General features: G+C 46.2%; 2 protein-coding genes and 1 pseudogene across 2 annotated transcripts; 1 reads left to right on the top strand and 2 right to left on the bottom strand.

Annotated features, from left to right (window-relative positions):
* Window positions 1–3,184: 3,184 nt before the first annotated feature.
* LOC124658532 lies at window positions 3,185–9,325 on the bottom strand (annotated as a pseudogene).
* A 1,255-nt stretch (window positions 9,326–10,580) lies between these two features.
* LOC124693675 (probable inositol oxygenase) lies at window positions 10,581–13,580 on the top strand. Its single transcript, XM_047227135.1, has 10 exons — window positions 10,581–10,714; window positions 10,878–10,977; window positions 11,728–12,014; window positions 12,105–12,164; window positions 12,290–12,342; window positions 12,484–12,606; window positions 12,715–12,784; window positions 12,880–12,958; window positions 13,104–13,185; window positions 13,308–13,580. Exons 1-10 carry the CDS (start codon window positions 10,684–10,686, stop codon window positions 13,332–13,334), a joined length of 912 nt encoding a protein of 303 aa, XP_047083091.1. The 5' UTR covers window positions 10,581–10,683; the 3' UTR covers window positions 13,335–13,580.
* A 1,513-nt stretch (window positions 13,581–15,093) lies between these two features.
* Window positions 15,094–18,461, bottom strand: LOC124658516 (mitochondrial-processing peptidase subunit alpha-like). Its single transcript, XM_047196805.1, has 12 exons — window positions 18,258–18,461; window positions 17,868–18,164; window positions 17,567–17,734; window positions 16,978–17,145; window positions 16,784–16,864; window positions 16,610–16,676; window positions 16,322–16,419; window positions 16,040–16,112; window positions 15,889–15,959; window positions 15,709–15,758; window positions 15,496–15,608; window positions 15,094–15,417 (listed from the first exon to the last, which is right to left on the bottom strand). Exons 1-12 carry the CDS (start codon window positions 18,459–18,461, stop codon window positions 15,326–15,328), a joined length of 1,482 nt encoding a protein of 493 aa, XP_047052761.1. The 3' UTR covers window positions 15,094–15,325.
* Window positions 18,462–22,101: the final 3,640 nt, after the last annotated feature.

The following is a 22,101-nucleotide window of genomic DNA, read 5'->3' as shown; positions in this document are numbered from 1 at the left end:
TCAAAACTTCGAGCTTCCATAGACCACGTCGGTGAACATGGATCTCCATTGTGGCTTGTACCCTTTCATAGAGACGAACACTGCAGGAAACAAATAAATCTACATGCATTATTATTTCATTTCAAAAGCTAGTTAGGCAAGCCAGTTGTGCAATTAAAATAAAATGTTATCTGAAAGCTGTGGACATGCATCCTGGGTAATATATATATGAGAATGAAATGAAGGAAGAACGAAGGCACTGTTTAAATACAATTCTTTTGACAATACAACTACAAAATGGCAGAATAATGGCTCTATTGCCGCAAACTTTTCAGGATTGAAACAGAAGTATGCTACATAACAAGCATGACTATTTCAATACATCAATTTCATGCTACCTCAAGAAAACTCATATCTTGCTGGCAACATGTGGCGAAAAATGCAAGAAACATGAGACAAGTGTATGTAAAAATAGAATAGTAAGCCTAGAGTCAACAGTTAAATTACAATATTACCAAATGATTAAAGCATCGTTCAGAACTTGAAATGCGGCAAAATATGAGCAGAAAGTGATATCGATAGGAAGCATTGATATTTAGAAGCATTATATTCATGCATATGAACATAGTGTGTTCATGGTCTAAGCACAAACATATATATGATTTACATAGGAAAACGATTCTTCATCTGGGGGATGTGGAAGAGGTCGATGCTACAAATGCTGAGAAGCGGTGCTGATGAAGTTGAGGCACGGTACTACCACAACACGACGATGATGCTACGGGGCTTCAAGGGAAGGGCGGCCGAGTAGGTCGATGCTACCAGCGCTTAGGCACGGTGCTGCTGGTCTTGAGACATGGTGCTACCACAACACGCGGGTGGTGCTGCCAGTCGCAGGTGGAGATGCTACGAGCATCAGGTGGTGCTGCGAACCATGGCGGGGGTGCTGCCGGCCGTATGCAGATTTGCTACCAACTATGGCAAACGGTGCTACCAGCGCCCAGCTGCAGTGCTGCCGGCGATTGGGCGCCGGTGTTGCAAGCAGTAAGGCGCGGTGCTGCTCGTCTTGAGACATGGTGCTACCACAACACGTGGGTGGTGCTGCCGGTCCCAGGTGGTGATGCTATGAGCATCAGGTGGCGCTGCGAACCATGCAAGGGGTGATACCGGCCGTAGGCAGATTTGCTACCAAACATGGCCAATGGTGCTACCGGCGCCCAAATGAAATGCTGTCGGCGATTGGGCACTGGTGCTGCAAGCAGCAAGGCGTGGTGCTGCTCATCTTGAGACATGGTGCTACCACAACACGTGGGTGGTGCTTCTAGTCGCAGGTAGCGATGCTACGAGCATCAGGTGGCAATGCGAACCATGGCAGGGTCGTAGGCAGATTTGCTACCAACCATAGCCAGCGGTGCTACCGGCGCCCAGCTGCACTACTTCCGGTGATTGGGCGCCGGTGCTGCAAGAAGCAAGCCGTGGTGTTGCCGGCAACCGGTGGCGGTGCTATCGCCACCCAGCAACGGTTTTGCCGGCGATTAGACGCCAGTGCTGCAAGCTGCTAGCCGTATTTAGAGTTGCTACTAGGCAAGGGTGGTGGTGCTGCAGCGAAACACAGAGGTGGCAGTTGGGCGGCGAAGCACTCATCGGCGGTCTGCCGGTGCTGCGTGATGAAGCGGCGGTCGGGCTTCCAATCCCACGGGGGACGCTCAGCTGTACATAGGTAAAACATAAGAGCTCGAAAAGTATGTAAGCATATAGTAGAGATGATGCATACTCTACCCGGTGAGTAAGCACAAGTAATTTTCATAATTTCAGTTGACTGATTAGTGAGTACGTATGAAAACTTGGAAGCATCAAGCATACTTGACGTCATACAAACTCAACGCAGACAAGAAGCATGAGTAACTTAAATTTTTAGCATGACTAATTTAAATATGAAGCATGGTTATTTAGAAGCAACAAAGTCAAGCAATCAACTTGAACAGCGTGGAAGCAGAAGCATTGACACAAATACATATATAAAGGAATACATGGATTTGATCTTCAAAAACGCAGAAAATATAAGACATTTAAGCCTTAGGAAATCGGAATTACCTTCTTCCTAATCGTGTAGTCAGTGAGGGATCGAGACATTGACTCGAACTGTCGAAGCAGCCTACGGCCCGATGCTTTGACTGGAGTGTAGCCTTGAAGGCTGGGCTGAGCCGCCTCCTACATCTCTTGTGTCGGCCACCGGCGGTCAGTAATCCTCGTCGACGATTCCCCCGCGCGTGGTAGCCCGTAGACCCTAATGCTTGTCCGCGCAAGACCTGGACCCGATGGAGGCGCAAGATTTGGCCTGGATGGGAGGGCGCACCGGCGCAGTGCCGTTGGGGGAGCTGAAGCGCACGAGGCGGGGCAACATGGTCGTGCGGCGGCGTGGGAGAGCAGGGTCGCGCGGCGGCCGGCAAACCTGAGAGGCGGCGGATCAATTTGGGAGCCGATCTGGACGAGGCTGGCGTGCGTAGTTAATGGGGAATCATCAAAGGTCCGATCATCAAATCCATTGTGGACTGTTTATTTTTTTGAGCTGCATTGTGGACTGTTTGATGGAGGCAAGATGTACGGCGTCCGATAGGTCCGATCAATTGTTTCCCATCGGCCTGCGATAGGTAGTATTTACCATTATTTATTACCAAGAACATCACTTGTTTCATTTGGAAGCACATGGTCATGGGTGCTGAATTAAATTACCGCTTTGATTTTCCTCAATCTCACTTACTATTCAATCGTTTGGATTATAAATATTTACGTCCCTATCTCACAACAAACGACATGGCTAGTATACAAGATTAATAACAAATAGTATATTGAATTAATATGTTTCAAGACTACAGTAGTACTTAATCAATGAGAAAGCATTAAAAACCAAACACAATGCGCACAAATAAACACTACTGTAGCATGCATCCCCGAATGTCTCACCAAAAGGAAACATCCAAATATTTGAGGTTCATAATTAAAAAATAACAAGGAAAATCATTTATGAAATTAGATTATCCAATGTGCAAAATTAGATATCATATGCTAGTACAATGTATTAGTAATACCACATCTTGCCCACCGAACTTAGTATGAAACTAGATAGATTGTATCTGAATGTAAAAAAATAACTTTACATATTTGGTACCACCAGATCCGGAAATGGTTTTGATCCGTGATTATCTTAATCACTCTCACTCCTAGAAGAAACTAATGTATTTTCTCTGCACAATTAGAAATCAACACATGTTAAGTCATGACCATGTTAAAGTGCATGACGTTTACATGTATGAAGAGAGGATCAAAACAAATTACGGATCCGTGGCAACGCACGAACATTCAACTAGTTGATCTAACATGCAAGCAATTTCTAGCATAATGGCAAACTGGTTAAATGGGGTAAAATTGAGTCTAAAGTTCCCTAAATATGACATTCCGGTAAATTTTTCACCAAATTTGTATTATTTTTAAATTTACAAAACTAATTTTTGCGAAGGAAAACAAAGTACCAACAAATGTCAGCCTTAAAGGAGATGACTAGTACAAATGCCCGTGCGTTGCCACGGGTTATCAAATTTCATTTCTCAATACACATATATAATTCACAACGCACGTATATTTCTCGAAATGCACGAATCTTTTCTTGGAATTGGTGAATCTTTTTTGGAAATAGAACTTTTTTGTAAAATAATGAACATTTTAATGAATTTTCTTGAATAATTGGTGGACGGCATGAACATTTTTCTAGTGCACGATTTATCTGTGTTATGGGTGAGCATTGGCACCTGACCTTTTTTATTTTCTATTATTTCAAAATTAGTGAAATATTTAAATTTTGATATTCATCGTGAATGGTTATTGAAAGCTAACATTTTTAATTTATTTCTTTTAGACAAACAAACATAATGCATCAACTTAAGCTGTGACAAGCCGAGGCGGCTGCCTAGGTGCTGCGGAGATCGAAGGCATGAGGCCCTGCCGCGGCAAAACAGAAGGAGAAGGCAGCCATCCCCCGCGGCCACCATTAGCCTTACCCTAGGTGCTAGTATACTGAGTTTAATAGGAGAGATGTCAGTTATGTCTTACCTATTTGCAAAAAAAAAAAGTTATGTCTTACCTTAAGGTTCACTTTTTTTTAAGAAACACAATACAAACATAGACACTTATATACATGCAAATACACTCACCCCTATGAACATACACGCACACCCTACCCCTATGATCACCTCCGGAACACTGAGCCGGCAGATCGGATATTGAAATTGATGAAGTCACCATAGAAGCCTCGCTGTCGACGGGAACATCGCCTCCCACTGAAAGAATATTCTGTCTTTGTGAGACACACAGATGTCAAACCAGGGATTTAAACTCAGGTGGGCTAGGGATACAACTACCCAACCTTAGGTTAGTTCTCTTACCTTAACGTTCATTATAATCATACGGAAAATATTTGCATGTTCTATTCATAAAGCCTAATTGCACTATCTACCACGTTGAAGTTTCTGCACCATAAGATTCGGTACCTGGGGTGGGTATGTAGAATGATAGGCACCATAAGCTGCCACTTGATGAGCGGATTAAGGCATTTGATGGATGTAATCAAAAGATTCATATGCAGGATAAGCGGCCTGTCCAAAACATATAGTTAAGTATAGAACTATAGAAACATAAAAATCTATAGGTTAAGAAGTAGTACAATCAGCAGAAATTCAATTACGCTCCCGTTCGTATGATTTCTCTACCATAAAAACATAATTTCAAGTGTTAAAAATTTTGACAAAAAAATTTACATGTATATCTCCATAATATATGTGTGTTCGTCAAATTTCACGAAAAAATGATATATTCTATAATACATGTGCTGCATTAGGGAGAAGATCTCTGACACGCCTTGCGGAAACCCTGCGCAGCTGCAATACATCGATAGAAAGCTTGCAATCAGGAGCACATATTGTAGTTGAATTATGGATGATTGATTGATGGATGGATGACATGTAGGCCTCCATGAGGGAGTTGTAAGCGTAGACGTCGGGGCATCTCCAGCGGCGCGACGCCGTGACCGGAAATGCGGCTGGGGCCTGTTCCAGCGGGGCGACGCAAAGTGACCGGGCCGTCCGCGGAGACGCAAACCTGGCCCAAATATGCGCCAGGTTTGCGTCTGCGCGGACGCTCGGCGGTCGCACGGAGCGTCCGCTCGCGTCCCCACGGACCCTCATGGCAGCGGAACAACTTCGATCGGCCTCGAATTCACAACGCGCGCCGGTGTGGCTACCGCGGCGACCAACCGCAGCAATGGAGCGCCGAACCGCCGCGGAAGAGCAACCGCCGGCCTCTTCGTTTTACGCGCCGCCGTTAATCCGCGCATATTATAACCCCCGCGTCTACGGTAATTCAAGTTCAACCGCCTCCTTCTTCTTCCTCTTCTTCTTCTTCTTCTTCTCCAACACCGGCACGTCATGAGCGACTACACGCTGCCGTCCGACTCGGAGAGCGAGGGCAAGTCGCCCGGATTCCTGCATTGGTGGGAATCGCCGGCGACGCCAGGCGATCCGGGCTCCACGCCCAGCTACCCTACCTCAACACCGACTGAGGACGAGGAGGACGGAGGCGGCAATGGCAGCGAAGGCCAGGAGGAGGACGGAGGCGGCGCGCGCGGCCGACGCCGACGACGAGGAGGAGGGCCAGGAGGAGGAGGAGGACTCCGACAGCAAGTTCGCCCGATTGGAGGCGCAGGAGGCGGCGGACGACAAGGCGGCGGCAAGGAAGAAGTCCAGGGCGCTGGCGCGGGCGGCGAGTCGTCGTCCGTTCACCGACGACGACGACGAAGACGAAGACGCCATTTCTTCCAGTTTCAAGTCCTCGACGGGCGCGTCGTCCTCCAGTTCCGACGACGAGGTGACAAGCAAGAGGCGGAGGAGTTTCCACGACGACGACGACGACGCAGGGCCTTCGAACAAGAAGGCCAAAAAATAGTTTTAGTTTATATGTTTTTAAATTTCTTCTTCTTTGTATGTTAAATATGTTTGAATCTAGTCGATTGACGTATCCGGTTAATTGTTTAGGCTATAATCTATTCGATTGGACCAACATGACATCATGAGTACATCTTTTTTGCGTTTAAAACTTATTCATTCAACTAAATTGAAAAGAAGTACCAAAAAAAAAATAGTTGCATGTCCAAAATGCGTCGGACCGCTGGAGGTAGCCCCCGACGCAAACGGACATTTCGCCCCTCGCGGTCATTTTGGCGTCCGCGGAGCGACGCAAACGGACGCTCGCGAGCGTCCGAAATGCGTCGCGCCGCTGGAGATGCCCTCAGGCTAGTGCCGGCCGGCTGCATCTTCTCGAACCTTTCCTCTGCCTTCTCACATAGCCCTTCCCTCGTGAAGGCATTCACCAGGGGTCCAGGGCCGTGCAGGTGCAGATGTGTCAGCCTTAGGCCATCTCCAGCAGCGCGACGCAATAGGTCGCTGAGCGACCGTTTTCGTCCGCCGTGACCGGAAATACGTCTGACACCACCTCTAGCGGCACGCAAAGTGATTGGGCCATCCGCGGAGACGCAAACCTGGCCCAAATATGCGCCTGGGATGCGACTTCGTGGACGCGGAAAGTGTCTGCTCGCGTCTGGCGGACGTTTTGTCTGGCCCACCAGGCAGTGACGCAACGTCGATGCGTCTTCTCTGCCAGTACTGGCGCCGAGGCGTCGCTTCGGCAGTCTGCGGCCGCGTAAATGGCGATGCCTCGCGTGGCGCGCGGCCGTCGCCTACATCTGCGCATGAAGTAATGGCGTTGCCACGCATGCCGCGGCCGTCGCCCTGCCTCTGATCCGTATAAACAGGGGCGCCATCATCTCATCTCCTCCCCACAAAAACCCTAGCCGCCGCACACTTCCGCTGCCGCTCAAACTCCGCCACAACCACAATGAGCAACGCCGGCCGCGGCCAGGCTGCCGCGCCTCCACCTCCACCTCCACCTACACCTCCCACTCCACCTCCCCCGGCCTCGAGCTCCGACGATTTGAGTTCGACTCCGACGACAGCACGGGCGACCTCCTCGACCCGGTCAGGGACGCCAAGGCTTTGGCACTCGCGGCGCAGGAAGCAGAGGAGGAGCTGGCGGGCCACGCGGCGTTGGACGCCGCTGGAGTAGCGCAGGCCGGCGGCCGCCGCGGCCGCAGAGGACTCCAACTCCGAGATATCTTGGTCTTCCGATGACCCTGATGCGCCTACGCCGGAAGAGAGGGCGGCGGAGCAGAGGGCTATCGTCTAGTCTTTCGAGACGCTCAAGGACGACGCCGCGAGCGCGAGGCTGGAGCAGTGCCTGCAACAGGACGCGGCGGCGCACCGAGCCATAGCAGCCGCACGGGAGGCGGTGGAGAAGCAGGCGATGGAGCGACGCAACGACGGTGCCGGCCCGTCCGGAAGCAAGTAGTCTAGTCTTCTAGATCTACATTGTATAGTTTTTATGCATTAAAATGTACTACTTTTTATATTTTTAAATGCGTTGCAAATCTAAAAATGGATCGCCCCGGTGGATGCACACCCAGACGCAAACGGACACTCGGACAAAATATATCCGCGGGGCGACGCAAACGCTCGCGACCACTTTTGGGCGTCCGGAATGCGTCGCCCCATTGGAGATGCCCTTACACCCGATATACTGCATCTCATTGAACACTTCCATTGCCCACATCGGTTGCTTGATATTCCCGTAACCATTAATCATCAGGGTGCACATCTCTGTGTTTGTCCGGAACCGGTTCCTCTTCATTCTATGGTACACCTCCACGGCCTTGTCGGTGCATCTCGCCTTCAGCAGACCATTGAGGTACGTATTGTATATGTTTGCGCCTGGAAATAAGAAACCATTTCTTCCTGTGAGTGAATGTTCCAGTTAACCTGAAACTTTCTTCCCCATAATAGATTGTTCAGACCAAACTGGAGCGCCTACTTGGACTAATTCCGTGCTCCCTCATCTCTGAGATCACGCCTTCTTCCTGGTGCACCGGCATTGCAGTACGCAAGCAAGAGGGGGGCTTAGGTGTCCTCCGTCAGCACACACCGCGCCTCCAGCAGAGCCATGTACATAGCCTATGCCTTGTCCAGCTAACGCTTCCTGTCATACGCTTCTATGAGCAGGTTGTAGCAGATGATGTCCGGACGGGAGGAGCTCCGGAGGACGATCCATTCGCAGACCTACAAACAGTTCTGAGAAATCACACATCAAAATGTTGATCAGAGCTTAGACGCAATGAATGATGTCAGTGGTGCTAGTTTGGGGTCCTACTGATATGATCAGATCCCACTGTGGGATCAGCCGGAGCTGGATGGCGATGTTGAGGATGTCGTCCAACAGGTTGTGTGTGGACAGTGGAAGGGATGGTATACATCAATTACAAGATCTTGGCAACGTCTAGACAAGTTCTAGGATTTCATGTGCCCTCAAACTGATCATGGGGAAGATTTGATCCACGAATTTAGAGCCGTACTTCCAACCACGGCCTCTCATTGCACCTCCTACATGAGGCTTGAAGCTATTAAACACATTTCTATAACAGAAATCTCAAAAAGCAAAGTCTCTTGGTTTCAGAACTTGACACGACCGTAAATCGAGAAAAGGATGGACAATTACCTCTTTTCCAGAATATTTTCTTTCCATCGAATGTCCTCCCTGAATTGTCTTCGTAAATGTAGGCGCATTCACACTTCTTCTTCCTTTTGCTGTATCCATATGAATTCACCCTCTTCGTTATGCAGGGAAGTTCCTTGTTGGATGTTTCTGCCAGAACAGATTCGCCATCTTGGTCCTGCGACCGGAGGATAATACAATGGAGCCTCTATCCTTAACCTGCAATTTACCAGTGGAAAAATGAAAGTACAACTGCGAACAAAGTACGGTGGAGGAAAACAGTTTTTACAACGAACAGAATTAGTGAATTAGACAAATCCCCGACAACTATTGCTAGTCACTCAAGGACACAATTGATATTTTTAGAAAAGCAAATTCCCTCTCCTCTTCGCTACCCCTTCCGCTTCCAGCCTTCCGGTGCATTTTTGCACTTGTTGATAAAAATCTAATAAGTCAACAGAGACACAGTGAGATGCAGCAAGAAATATATAAGCAATTTGATAACGGAACTTTGATAATTCAACAATTTTGCTTATGTTTGATGACCTGTGTGGGCGAACAAGAAAGGTCGATGTAGTTGAAGTGGTGAACTACGGGCGAGCTGGTGCGTATAGGTCAAGGCGCGCGGATAACATTGTTGCTGCTACCGTCACCGCCACGTTGTTGATCTGTCTGACCGCGGAGGCGTGGTCCGCATGCCCGCCGCTGCGCTCTGCCTCGCTGGTGGCACGGGCAGAGATGAGGGCCGGCAGAAGTGTGGAGAGAAAGAGGTCCAGGGGGGGGGGGGCATAGAAATATGGTTCGTATTTTCCGATCTCGGCGATATATGGGGCAATTACCAATATATGGTATGTACCGATCTGATATTTGGTGTGTTGATGCAAATTGATTGATTGATTCGTGGTTTTAGGCAGAAAATCATAGCAATAGGCAAGCAAAAGGAAAGGAGACATGCATGGAAACCATTCTCGTGGTTCTGGGCGTTTCCTAAGTTGAAATGTTTTAGTTTTGGCCGGTGACCTCCAAACGTAGATTGTGCTGAAATCATGTAGTTATTGTATGCGTTCAATCAACTGAAATCATTGAGAATCGATGTATGTGTTTTGATGGGAGGGTAAAATGGTCATATGAAAAATATGTAGGACGAAACCTTTTAATATCAATAATCCTACACTTACGGGCTGAACTTACGGAATTTTTGTTACGGGCTAAGGTGGAGACGTGTGATTGGATGTTTCCTTGGGCGGTTGCTCCGCCTAAATCCTCCAGGCCAATACGTGATTCACATGTCAGCCCGTAGGATTATGTACGTAAGGATCTGCCCGTAACTCTAGCATTATATAGTAGAGATAGAGAATATATAGTAGAGATAGAGATATAGTAGAGAAATGTCTGAGAAAGGTAATTTGTGAGATTACCATAGCTTGATTTCTGGGCTGATGATTCCTAAAGCGGTCTAGGCTGATTAAATGCGCGAGTTGATATTCTGGGAAAGTTAGGATGACCAAAGTGCTGGATTACAGCGTAAGTGATATTGACTGATTGATTGCTGGATTGCAATGCGAGACTTTTCCTGTTTTGGTGGGACAGACGACCAAAAGGACTACAAAAGTAGGAGGAGAAGGGGGAACACGTTCGTTCTTTTTAAGTAGTAGAGAAAATAGACCGTTGGAATAGGAAGAGGAAACAGACAACTCGAGGCCTCGAGCTGTAGCTGTCGTCCACAGCTGTGGCTCCACGGCATGGCTGAGTCACCTGCCCACAAAACAAATCCAAAATCCCAGGATAGCACCATAAATACGTCGTCACCATTTTACTTTTCGCATCCCCCTCCGACTCCGTTGCCACCCCAGCTCCTATATACCACGGTATCAGCCCAGCAAACAAACAGGTCGCTGACACCGGTGCCCCACCTCCCCGATCCCCAGCTATAAATAGGGCCCGAATTTCTCCTCCAGAGCCAAGCCAACCAGAGTACCAACCAGACTCCATTGCCGTCTTCTTGGACTCTGCTCCACTCCGTTACAGGACAATCGCGGTTGGGATCCGTGCAAGATGACTATCAGCATCGAGCAGCCTCAGTTTGGTGAGATTTCTCTTTTGTCATCTCATTTGTGTGTTTCCTTCTTTTCTTTTGCTCCCTGGACACTTGCGTAGTTGAGTTTCTGTTGGTGTTTCTTGGAGATTGAGTGCACAAACAGGACACTCGAATCGGTAAGATACTCATTCAGTTCGGTTTCTTGTTGTAGATGTGGCAGCGGAGAGGAAGGTCGCCAGCGACCCGGCTGAGCTCGTGCTCGACGGCGGCTTCGCCGTGCCGGACTCCAACGCCTTCGGCCAGACCTTCAGGTAAGCAGTCATGGCTTTTGGATAACCCAAATGAGAACAGTGGTGCCTGCGACATCAAAAGTTAATCAATTGCATGCATCGGTATGCTCCAAGTAAAAGCAAGATACATTTTCTGCAAGAAATCCAGCACCTTTATATTTTCCTGTTTCATATCAACGCTCTCTTTGTGACCTGGAGGAATACAATCACATCTCGAAATGAAAGAGGTGTGATGTGTCGTGTGTGTGGCGATGTTGCAAATCCACTTCACACAACTAACAAACACCAGTTTGTCCTCCTAGCAAAAAAGAAGAGGAGAAATAACACTTTTTTCCTACCATTCTAGTGCCTCTGCTTGTAGTCCTCTCAAAACAACTTGTTTAGCGAAAACTCTGAACTTTACTCCTAGTTAAATATACACGTATTCAGAACTTTCTTTTACTTCTCAGCTTGGATTAGAGAAGCATTTTTGTTATGTTTTGTTAGAATCACTTCTAGGAGTGCTAAACTGGTCAACCGGCCGGAAACAGTTTCTTGTTAATCTTTCGAACTTCGATGCCTTGTCCCCACTCCCCCGCACGTGCTTCAGTTATGTCATCCCTGTTTTCTTGTTAATCTGAGTTGACTGAGACTTAAGAAAATCTCAGTCAACTGAGACATAGGCACATCCTTTTTAAAAACACAAACCTAGTCAGATTGTGTTTCTTATGATTTCAGACAAACGAAATGAACTGTACTTACCTGAAGCTGGACACGACGTTTAACTTGCAGGGACTACGAGGCTGAGTCGGAGCGGAAGGAGTCGGTGGAGGACTTCTACCGCACCAACCACATCAACATGACGTACGACTTCGTGAAGCGGATGCGGGAGGGGTACGCGCGGCTGGACAAGACGGAGATGAGCATCTGGGAGTGCATTGAGCTGCTCAATGAGTTCGTCGACGACAGCGACCCCGACCTCGACATGCCCCAGATCGAGCACCTCCTCCAGACCGCCGAGGCCATCCGCAAGGACTACCCCGATGAGGAATGGCTCCACCTCACAGGCCTCATCCACGGTAACTGCATACGAGCTCGCCTCAAATAGTCACCGACAGACCAGCCCCACATACAAGTTTGTTTCTCATTTGAGTTGTCACGATGTGCAGATTTGGGCAAGGTGCTGTTGCATCCTAGCTTTGGAGCGCTACCTCAGTGGGCAGTCGTAGGTAACCAAATAAATCCCCTCCTGCTGATCAAACCTGCCCAGAGCATGTGCCAAATTCAGCAGTGGCACCGGCCTGGACGGCTCCAACCACTGAATTTCTGATGAATCATGGCAACTTTTCATCAGGTGACACCTTCCCCGTCGGCTGCGCGTATGACGAATGCAATGTCCACTTCAAGGTAAGCATTGAGCCAAATTAGGCATATCGAAATATTTCTCCCATTTGCCGCAGTGATTCTTGCCAAGAAAAGAGCAAACACTGATTGAGCCAATAGATGATCAGAGACTGAAGTTTTACTATGTATCTACTATGTGTGCAGTACCTGAAGGAGAACCCCGACTACCACAACCCGGCCTTCAACACCAAGTTCGGGGCCTACTCTGAGGGGTGTGGGCTGGAAAACGTGCTCATGTCTTGGGGCCATGACGACTACATGTACCTGGTATATCCGCCCTCATTCATCGCCGTCGCTGTAGCATCGAAATGCAGTTCAATACTTGCATTGCACCTGCTCTGTTCTCTGAAACTGTTCTGCCCTTGTTCGTTTCAGGTTGCCAAGGAGAACAAGAGCACCCTTCCTTCCGCAGGGTTGTTCATCATCAGATACCATTCGTTCTACCGTAAGCATGCACTGTTAGCTCACACCTGACAAGTTACAAGTTAAACTTCAATGTGAGGCCACTGAATTTCTCGCGATTTTTGATATACGATTCAGCTCTTCACAAGCACGGAGCCTACATGCACCTGATGAACGAGGAGGACAAGGAGAACCTGAAGTGGCTGCACGTGTTCAAGTAAGCCGACATAGATGTACCAAATCAATTTGTCGATTACTTGTGAAGACAGATTTCAAGTTCACACTGAACCCAAAATGAAATACATCTTAAAGATTAGGAAAATGCAACAACTGAACAAGCTCTCTATGCATTCTTCTTGCAGCAAGTATGACCTGTACAGCAAGAGCAATGTCAGGGTCAACGTCGAGGAAGTGAAACCCTACTACATGTCGCTCATCGAGAAGGTATTGACTGTATTCTAGATAAGCTAATCATGGATGTTGTTTTTCAGCAACTACACTGACACTCTCTCTAGTGTCCTGTAAACAAAATTTCTGACGCCATGCTTCCGGTCTAAATTTTCCAGTACTTCCCGAACAAGCTGAGATGGTAAAGATTGCACGGAGAGAGGGAACCGACACAACATATCACCCAAAGTTTGCTCCAACTTCAGCACTTACCATAGAAAAAAAACAAGGGAAAAGAATGTTCCTAGCTGTATACTATGTATTACGATGGATGTTCTCATGTCACATCCGAGTTGAGTGTGCATTACTAGTAGAGGGGACTGCACGAGAGCCATCAGCCATTTTTATTTTTGCGTACCTAATAAAAAGTTGCCGCTATTTGTTGTTTGCAAGTGTGCTCTGTTCTGCAATTTGGGAACCAAACAATTCCCTTGAAAGCCAAAAAAAAAAACGTGTGCAAATATATTTCAGGAAATCTGGAAGTTGTCAAGGAGAGAGAGGACCTTGTCTCTTGTGAAATGTTTGCAAATTTCGCATGGAGGAAAAAGAAAATTGACACTTTAACATAACTCGGGGCATAAAACCTGAATCCCGAACCCGAAATTTCCGAACCCGAACCCGAACCCGTATATCCTGAACCCGAAAAGCCCAAACACATTTCCAGGTGTCAAATGTGATTACCCGAATTTATTTCAGGAAATTGGGGTTTCAAGACGCAAAACCCGAACAGCCTGAATATCCTGAAATACCCAAACAACGAAGGCCCGGCCCACTACTCAATTCCTAGGCACGTTTTCTCGTTTTTCTTATGTTTCCTGCCTGGAGCAACCACGAGCCCACTTCCTAGTAATCCCCAACCAACCACGAACCCTCTTCTCACGTATCCCCAACCAAGCACGACTTGGCCGCCGCCGCACACAACACATGGTCGCAGGCGGCGCAGCTCGCTCTACCCAGCCACCAGCTGTCCACACACCCCAAACAGAACGACGAATGGGCCCAATTTTCCCCTATTCTAAGACAGAACGATTTTATTTTGAGTTCATCCTCTCTCTTTTTTTTTTTGCGTAAAGGCCTAAGGCTATATATTACATTAGACCGGCACTTACAAGAACATCTTTACCAAGAAAAATAAAGCACAAGCACTTGAAAAAGTTCAGCACCATATTTCTCGTACATCAGCATCTCTAGGTGGCTCGCCATGAGCGAATATCCATGTCATCTGGGCCTTTGGTATAGCGAAACTCGTGTTGGACAAAGCTTGAAAAAATTAGATGCTTCTAGAAGCAGCAGCCGAGAAGTAAAACCAGAAGATATCAGCTACCACGGTCTTGGGATATCGCTGTCCCGAAGAAGCTGGTATCGAAATGAGCCGGGAGATAATCCCAATTCTGGCCAGACAAAGATGGACTTCACGGGGTTCCATATGCATGAATGTGCAAAAGAGAAGTACGTTTTTCTGGCTTTTGCGGTATCTTGTACGGACTTACTTTGGCACAAAACCATAAAACGGCAGTTAAGTTTTCCCACTGCTAGAGGTGTTCTTATCGTGTGAGGATTCATTTCGCTATTCAATCCAAGTCACGTGAGCATCTACTAATCGTGAGAAATATCAGACTCGACAATACATGACTTTTGGCATAGGATATACTCTCACTGTCCCTTGAAACTAGTCTTCTAAATTTAGACACATTCACATACTGGATAGTGTCTAGATACATCTAAATTTATATAAATTTAAGATAAGTTTTATAAGTCGGACAAAGTATTTAAGTTGGGAAACGGTTTGAAATTCTTATGTTAGACTGTGTGGGCGTGCATGAATCACAAACCCAAACTCGCAGAGAAGGGTTTGTGATCATCACTAGTCACTCCGATACAGATATAGATTTGTCGAGCCTCTCGTATGCCATATGCAATCTCAAATCTCATATTCACATATGCCACAATCCCGGTGTACCAGACATGGATGTCAGTTTTGCACAATCAAACTATATACAGCCCATGGGTCTACAAAAAAACTGGCAACAAATAAATCATCGCCACATCCGCTAAGAAAACAGAGCAAACACGGCTGGGTCACTAATTGGCGAAGCTTTCAGGTCATATAATTGTTAAACATCACCTCAAGCTGATGTCAAGAAAAGAAGCTCTTCAACATCCACATCAGGTCACTAGGTGGCGACTCGATCAGCTTTTGGACGTATTCATGCGTAGGCACCTTGTCAACTGTGGAAACATCAGAAAATACAATCACAACCCAAATTCAGTTTCAGCGCATGAAAGGGGACAGGGTGCAGCGCAGACCATCTCCCCAGCTCGCCATGGTAGGGCACGAGGACAGCATCTTTTGTGCAACCGATGTGATATCGTCCAGAGTCACTTCGTCAATGCGCTCCAACAAGTCCTGGCTCGCCTTCCTATTATAACATTGACGGAAAAAAAAGCATACAGGGTTTTCATTAATTATCCACAAGAGAAGCAGGTTTAGTTAGAGATAAAGGGTAATATCAGTTTTACCCTGAACTATCAACCAGGATTTGCCTCCCCATGTCCTCTGCATGATTGTCCTGTGGAAAAATAACAAATCATGCTGAATATGACGAGTAAAGTAAAGCGAGAAAGGGGGAGCAAGATTGCTCCGAAAATAAAAGATAAAGGGATAAAGAGAGGTTTTCAGGTGTTCTCTGTTGTTATTACTCTGGATTCGAGGTTCTGTAGAATGGATGAAATCGTCAAGTTTTTTGCTCGACCGAGCTCTGCTTCTGTAACTGTATAGCAGAGACAACTTCGACAGGTTTCAAACAGAAAGATATGGTAAATATGTAAGGAAGGCATGGCCAGCTTGTACCTTCGCCAGGTCTTGCAATTGTTGTCAATTCTCTAATAGCAATATCAACAGCCTCAGCGACAAGATCGGATGGCTGGATCAGTTTAAAATGAGAAGGCAGCTAAATGACCGGACAGATAAGAACTATGCTGCTGTATGCACACCTTTCTTTAGCATTACAATTCGAGTCACTTCTAACTACAAGGCTCAACTGGATGGTGTTTTCAGTAAAATGATTGAAACAAAAGCCACATTAAGTTCAAGTGAATATAATATTAGGAGGAAGAACAAGATTTATCTCACCGCGGCCAAATGAATACCAAACAGACCAGTGTCATCATATACAGTACTAAATGCTGAAATTGATTGCATCCAATCATACTCAACCATAACCCGGAGATCTGAAAATAAACAATTATTCCCTTAGCCTCTATGCAGAAGCTATCCATTTTTCTTCAAAAGGTGCACAATAACAAGAAATGCAGCTACGAGTTGTTAAATACAAGCAAAAGAAATGAATCACCAGACATCCAATTGCACTGTGATGAAATCAGTATCATAATTGATAGTTATAGTGGGTTCAAAACTTACAAAGACGGGACTGCATTCCTTTCCCGGGACCACCACTGGAGTATGAAGCTCCGCCACCCATCAATGTCTGTAGATAGTTTTAACAAATAGGCTCATGAGTTTCCTATTTACTATGACACTACAGCAGTTGATGAGTTAATCAACCACATAATTCTTTCCATGACATCGTCACACCTGCATGACTTTCATGATTATAGCTGCTTTCTCCTGATGCCAGCCTCCTGGAACTTCAAACGCCATTGCCACATGCGTCATCTGCACAAGAGGAGCACGACACTGATCTAACAGAGTAGAATTGAAACAAGCTGAAAGCTAGAACAGGAGAGGGCGGAAGCATCTAAAGACAGAGGAGCTTATATATCAATCACCTCAGAGTCAGTTTTGTGCCTGAAATCTCCACCAGTATATGCCGACTTTGGTTTGTGGACAGGCGACCCCTTGGGCAGATCAGACAACAAGGGTGCTGCAATGTCGAGCAAATGCTGGTGGTTCACGCCTGATGCAGCTAAAACCAAGCGGTCCGCAGTATAGTTTTCCTGTTACAGTAATAAAGATTGCTCTCTATATTTATTTAGCAATTGGCTTTAACAGTTAAGCTTACAAGAAAGCTCAACAATCTTTCTTTCTAGTAGGAATCAACATATTAATCACTGACATGAATACACGAAACCATTTTGCAGGTCTTCATGCTATGAGAATCTTGCCGTTGTTGATGTTAAGGTTACTAGAAGTCTACAATGGAAAATCCCCCTGAACTTATACCATACAAATAATGTTGTAGAACTGTACCGAGTCTTAATCTGCCACTTTCAGGCACTCATCAGAGCAATTCATAACAACAGAATGGTTGTGGATTGATGTTCTTTATTTTTGTACAGAGCTGCTACCGAATAAGAGACACTGTGATCAATATGATAAACACAGTTGAATACAAATTAAGATAGAATAGAAACTTACGAAGTAGAAACTGCGAATGGCACCACGATCAATCCTCGCGAGGGCTTCCTTTGTAGGGAACAGTGGGTTTCCAAGGGCGCCTGAATAACCAACACGGTGCAGCGATTCCCGGAGAAACAATTCGGGATCACTCTCCAGGAACGACAGCTCCTCCCGAGCTTCAGCCACCTGAAGTACAACAAATCATCTGAATCAATCGGCACAGAATCAGATATCCATTGCATCTACATTCCAAAGAGACTTTTTTTATGTGTGGCAAATGTGCAATTCCCCCTTAATAATCTTAACTGCAGATCGTCACCTTGCTCCGAACTTGGTTGCGGAGGAAGGCGGGGTTGCGGACGCAGTCGAGGAGCACCTCGACGGTTAGCGGCAGGCTGGCCCTGAGCGCCCCGAACCTGTAGAACATCCTCTCCCTCTCGGCCTCCGCGCCGAGCTTGCCCCCGGTGGCCTCAACGCTGAGCGCGATCTCCCCGAGGCCGCGGTTCTGGGTCTCGTGGAAAGCCAGCTTCTCCAGCATGTAGGCGGCGCCGGCCGACGAGGGCGTCTCGTGGACGGAGCCTGCGGCGACCGTCACGCTGACGCAGCACAGCGGACCCTAAGCGCCGGAGCCAAATTTCACAGCAGCGGTCAGCAATGGCAGTAAGGAAGAGGAAGCAGGAGAGGGCGCGCGTGGCGTGGGTGTAGGTACCGGGATATCTTGCGAAGCGATCCTGACGCCGTTGGGAAGAGTGGTCACCTCTGTGCGCGGCAGCGGCGGCGGCGGAGGGGACTGCGGGTACTCGTCGTGGGGGGCGGGTGGAAGGTGGAGGCCCGGCAGCGGGTCGAGCAGGGAAGGGAAGCTCTCCGCGTAGGTCCTGCTCCTCCCGCCGGCGAGACTGCGGAGCCGCCTCATTGAGCCCGTTCGCCGCCGGCGAGACTGCAGCCTTTGTGCTTTCCGCCGCCGCTATGGAGCCGTGGACGTGGGAGACAGAAGGAATTCGTGGGCCTTTGACGTCTAGGGAAAGCCCAGTAATTAGTTATCCAAGCTCACCTCCAAATTTGGGCTGAAGATAGGCAAATCCTATTGCACACTCACTAGGGAGGTGCTTTACACCGACCTGGTCGGTGGCGAGGGAGAAACCTACACATCGACCAGGTCGGTGGTGGCAAATCCTATACACCGACCAGGTCGGTGTGTACGGCATGCCGCACACCCCTGGTCGGGTATAGGGCCTGGCCCATTTCGGCCTTTTCCCTTCTTTTTTCCGTTTTCTGTTTATTCTTTCTCTTTTATTTTTGTTTCTTTTTCCTGTTTTTTGTCTCATTTTTTTCCTTTTTCTTTTTTCTCAAATTCATAAAATGGGCAATTTTAAAAAATGTTAAATTTTGAAAACTGTTCAAACTTTAAAATTGTTCAAACTAAAAAATGTTCAAACTAAAAAATGTTCAAATCTAAAAATGTTCAAAGTGAAAAAATTGTTCGTATTTGAAAAATGTTCATATCGAAATATGTTCAAATTTAAAATATGTTGATGTTCGAAAAATGTTTAAATTTTAAAGAAAATTAAAATTTAAAAAATGTTCAATCTCAAAAAATGTTCAAATTTGAGAAATGTTTAAATTCTGAAAATTGTTTTTTAATTTTTTTATTTTTGAAAAAAATATTTTTAAAAAAAGTCATAAAAATTAAACCTTTTGGATTTTAAAATAAACGGATTCAAAAATATTTCCACTTTTTAAATAAAGAAAATATATAAACAGAAAAGAAAAGGAGAATAAGAAAAACAAAAAAGAACTTACCTGATGGGCCGCGGCCCACTACAAAACGGCCGGGTCGGGGGGTGTGCGGCACCCCATCCGCACCGACCCGGTCGGTGTATAGCACCTCCCGTCGGTGGCTACCGGCCACCACACACCCCCTGGTCGGGTATGGGCCAGGCCTAGTTCGCTGTCTCTTTTTCGGTTTTCTGTTTCTTTTTTCTTTTTTTTGTTTTTTTTCCTTTTTCTTTTCTGTTTTCTTTCTTATTTTGTTTTTCTTTCTTCTTTTTGTTCAAACTGAATTTTTTTTCAAATTTCAAAAATGTTGAAAGTCAAAAAGTGTGCAAATTCGAAAATGTTCAAATTCGAAAATTGTGCAAATTTGAAAATCGTTCAATTTTCGAAATTTGTTCAAATTCGAAAATCGTTCAATTTTTGAAATTTGTTCAAATTCGAAAATCGTTCAATTTCAAAATTTATTCAAATTCGAAAAATCGTTCAATTTTCGAAATTTGTTCAAATTCGAAAATCGTTCAGTTTCAAAATTTGTTCAAATTCGAAAAATCGTTCAATTTTTGAAATTTGTTCAAATTCGAAAATCGTTCAATTCGAATTTTGTTCAAATTTGAAACTGTTCAGATTTAAAACAGAGAAAAAATGAGAGAGGAAAAAAAGAAAAACAAACTTGGGCCGGCTCGTCCGCACCAAATCCACAGCGAACGAGTCTCAGCAAATCGTGGGCCGGCCCAACAAAGACCTGTTTTTCCCTCCAATGCCAACCGACTTGTTTTCCCCTAAAAACATTATATATACGACCCCAGGGGTTTCGTCGAGGCTACGGCGGCGGAGATCAAAAACACATAAAATAGAGAGTCAGCAGGCACCACCGGCGGAGATCGGAGGGGGAAATATGATGACCCACAAGTATAGGGGATCGCAATAGTCTTTGAGGGAAGTAAAACTTAAATTTATTGATTCGACACAAGGGGAGCCAAAGAATATTTATAAGCTTTAACAGATGAGTTGTCAATTCACCTGCACCTGGAAATAGACTTGCTCGCAACAGTTTATTAGTACTAACAGTTTTATAGCAGTGGTAGTAGTGAAGTAACATCAATAATGAAATGAAAATAGTAGTAACGATGATTGCAGTAGACAGCAAGATTAAAATATTTTAGGCACAGGGATGGATGAACGGCCGCTGCATGAATGAGATAGTTCATATAATAGCAAGACGTGGGCATTGCAAGTAATAATGATAAAAGAATCCTAGCATAACATAACCATAGGCGTGTGTTCTATTTAGTCGTGCGTGCTCGCAATGAGAAACTTGAACGACATCTTTTTGTCCTACCAGCCCGTTGCAGCGGGGCCTCAAGGGAAACTACTGGTAATTAAGATACTCCTTTTAATAGAGTACCGGAGCAAAGCATTAACACTCCGTGAATACACGTGATCCTCACATCATAGCCATCCCCTCCGTGAATAAATGGGCCGGGCCGCTTAAGTCGTGGCAGGCCTTGTGTGGGCCTACCATTTACCACGGGGTTTCAGCCGGTTAACGGCGTTAACTGACAGTTAACGGCGTATGCCACGTGTCAGTTTGCATGATGTCAGCAGTCAACGGCCTCCCGAAACCACTTCTGCAACGCTCCGATTTTCCGTGGCGGAAGGGTGCCCAAACGCGATGAACCGAAAAAACTTGGTAGGACTTTGCCTGACGCACTTTGGACCACAGAACCCAAATCGTCGGGTTAGGCCCATAGGCGACGAAAAATGGGCCTTAGTTGACAAAAATTGGATGTTGAGTATCAGAACTTTTCTTGTAGTGCCCTAGAATGGGCGCTGCAGAACTTGGCCCCACACCCATCGCCGCCACCACCGTTAAATCCATGGGATGCATCGGCCGCTCCACCTCCACCGTTGGAAGCACCGACGTACGCTCCCTCCGGTTGCCAAATGGCCGTGGGCAATCCCAGATTTCGTCGTGATCGACGACGAGGACGAGGAGTAGGCTAGGGCACCAGGCGCTACACATGCCTTTTAGTTTTTTATTTTCCTTATTAATTACCTATGCAAATTATGTTTCGCTTGAATGCAAAATCAAAGAAAAAAATTGTCGAGTCGTTGGGGGCACCCCCGGCGCAAACGGACACGCGGTCAATTCGTACATCCATTCTGCGTCGGCCCGTTGGAGATGCCCTTAGAGCAAGTTCAATAGCACCCGTATAACCGCCCCTATACCAAACATATGGGAGAAAGAAGGAAAAATATAGTTGCAGCATCTACCCTATAGCCTTCCCTAAATATTGGTGTCCTCAACAGAGCTCCCCTCTCTCCCCTGTGCTTTGGGATTGTGGAGGTGTCCCCTACCCTTGCCCCAACCCATGTTATATCTTGTTGTAAATCTTACATGTGGGCTCCACATTAGTAAAAATGCATGTGAATATGATATTGGAGAGGAATTATAGGGGAGTTGCTGGAAAGAAGAAAAATATAGAGGAGAAATCTTTTTAGGGGTGTCCCCCACATGAAGACATAAATGTAGGGTGATACGTCCCAAACGTATCTATAATTTCTTATGTTCCATGCTACTTTTATGATGATACTCACATGTTTTATACACATTATATGTCATTATTATGCATTTTCCGGCACTAACCTATCGACGAGATGCCGAAGAGCCGCTTGTCGTTTTCTCGTTGTTTTTGGTTTCGTAAATCCTACAAAGGAAATATTCTCGGAATTGGACGAAATCAACGCACAGGGTCCTATTTTTCCACGAAGCTTCCAGA

This window comes from Lolium rigidum, chromosome 1 (genome assembly GCF_022539505.1).
Source record: "Lolium rigidum isolate FL_2022 chromosome 1, APGP_CSIRO_Lrig_0.1, whole genome shotgun sequence".
Classification (NCBI taxonomy): domain Eukaryota; kingdom Viridiplantae; phylum Streptophyta; class Magnoliopsida; order Poales; family Poaceae; genus Lolium; species Lolium rigidum.
This window is presented reverse-complemented; position numbering and strand designations above follow the sequence as displayed.

What these genes read in the sequence shown, in the direction of transcription:
- LOC124693675 (XM_047227135.1), top strand. Translation starts at nt 10,684, where the DNA reads ATGACTATCAGCATCGAGCAGCCTCAGTTTG. An exon ending in ACCTCAGTGGGCAGTCGTAG is followed by an intron (nt 12,165 to 12,289) that starts GTAACCAAATAA and finishes ACTTTTCATCAG; the next exon opens with GTGACACCTTCCCCGTCGGC. An exon ending in AAGTGGCTGCACGTGTTCAA is followed by an intron (nt 12,959 to 13,103) that starts GTAAGCCGACAT and finishes TTCTTCTTGCAG; the next exon opens with CAAGTATGACCTGTACAGCA.
- LOC124658516 (XM_047196805.1), bottom strand. Translation starts at nt 18,461, where the DNA reads ATGAGGCGGCTCCGCAGTCTCGCCGGCGGGAGGAGCAGGACCTACGCG. An exon ending in TTGGTATTCATTTGGCCGCG is followed by an intron (nt 16,113 to 16,321) that starts GTGAGATAAATC and finishes AAACTGATCCAG; the next exon opens with CCATCCGATCTTGTCGCTGA. An exon ending in TACAGAACCTCGAATCCAGA is followed by an intron (nt 15,759 to 15,888) that starts GTAATAACAACA and finishes ATTTTTCCACAG; the next exon opens with GACAATCATGCAGAGGACAT.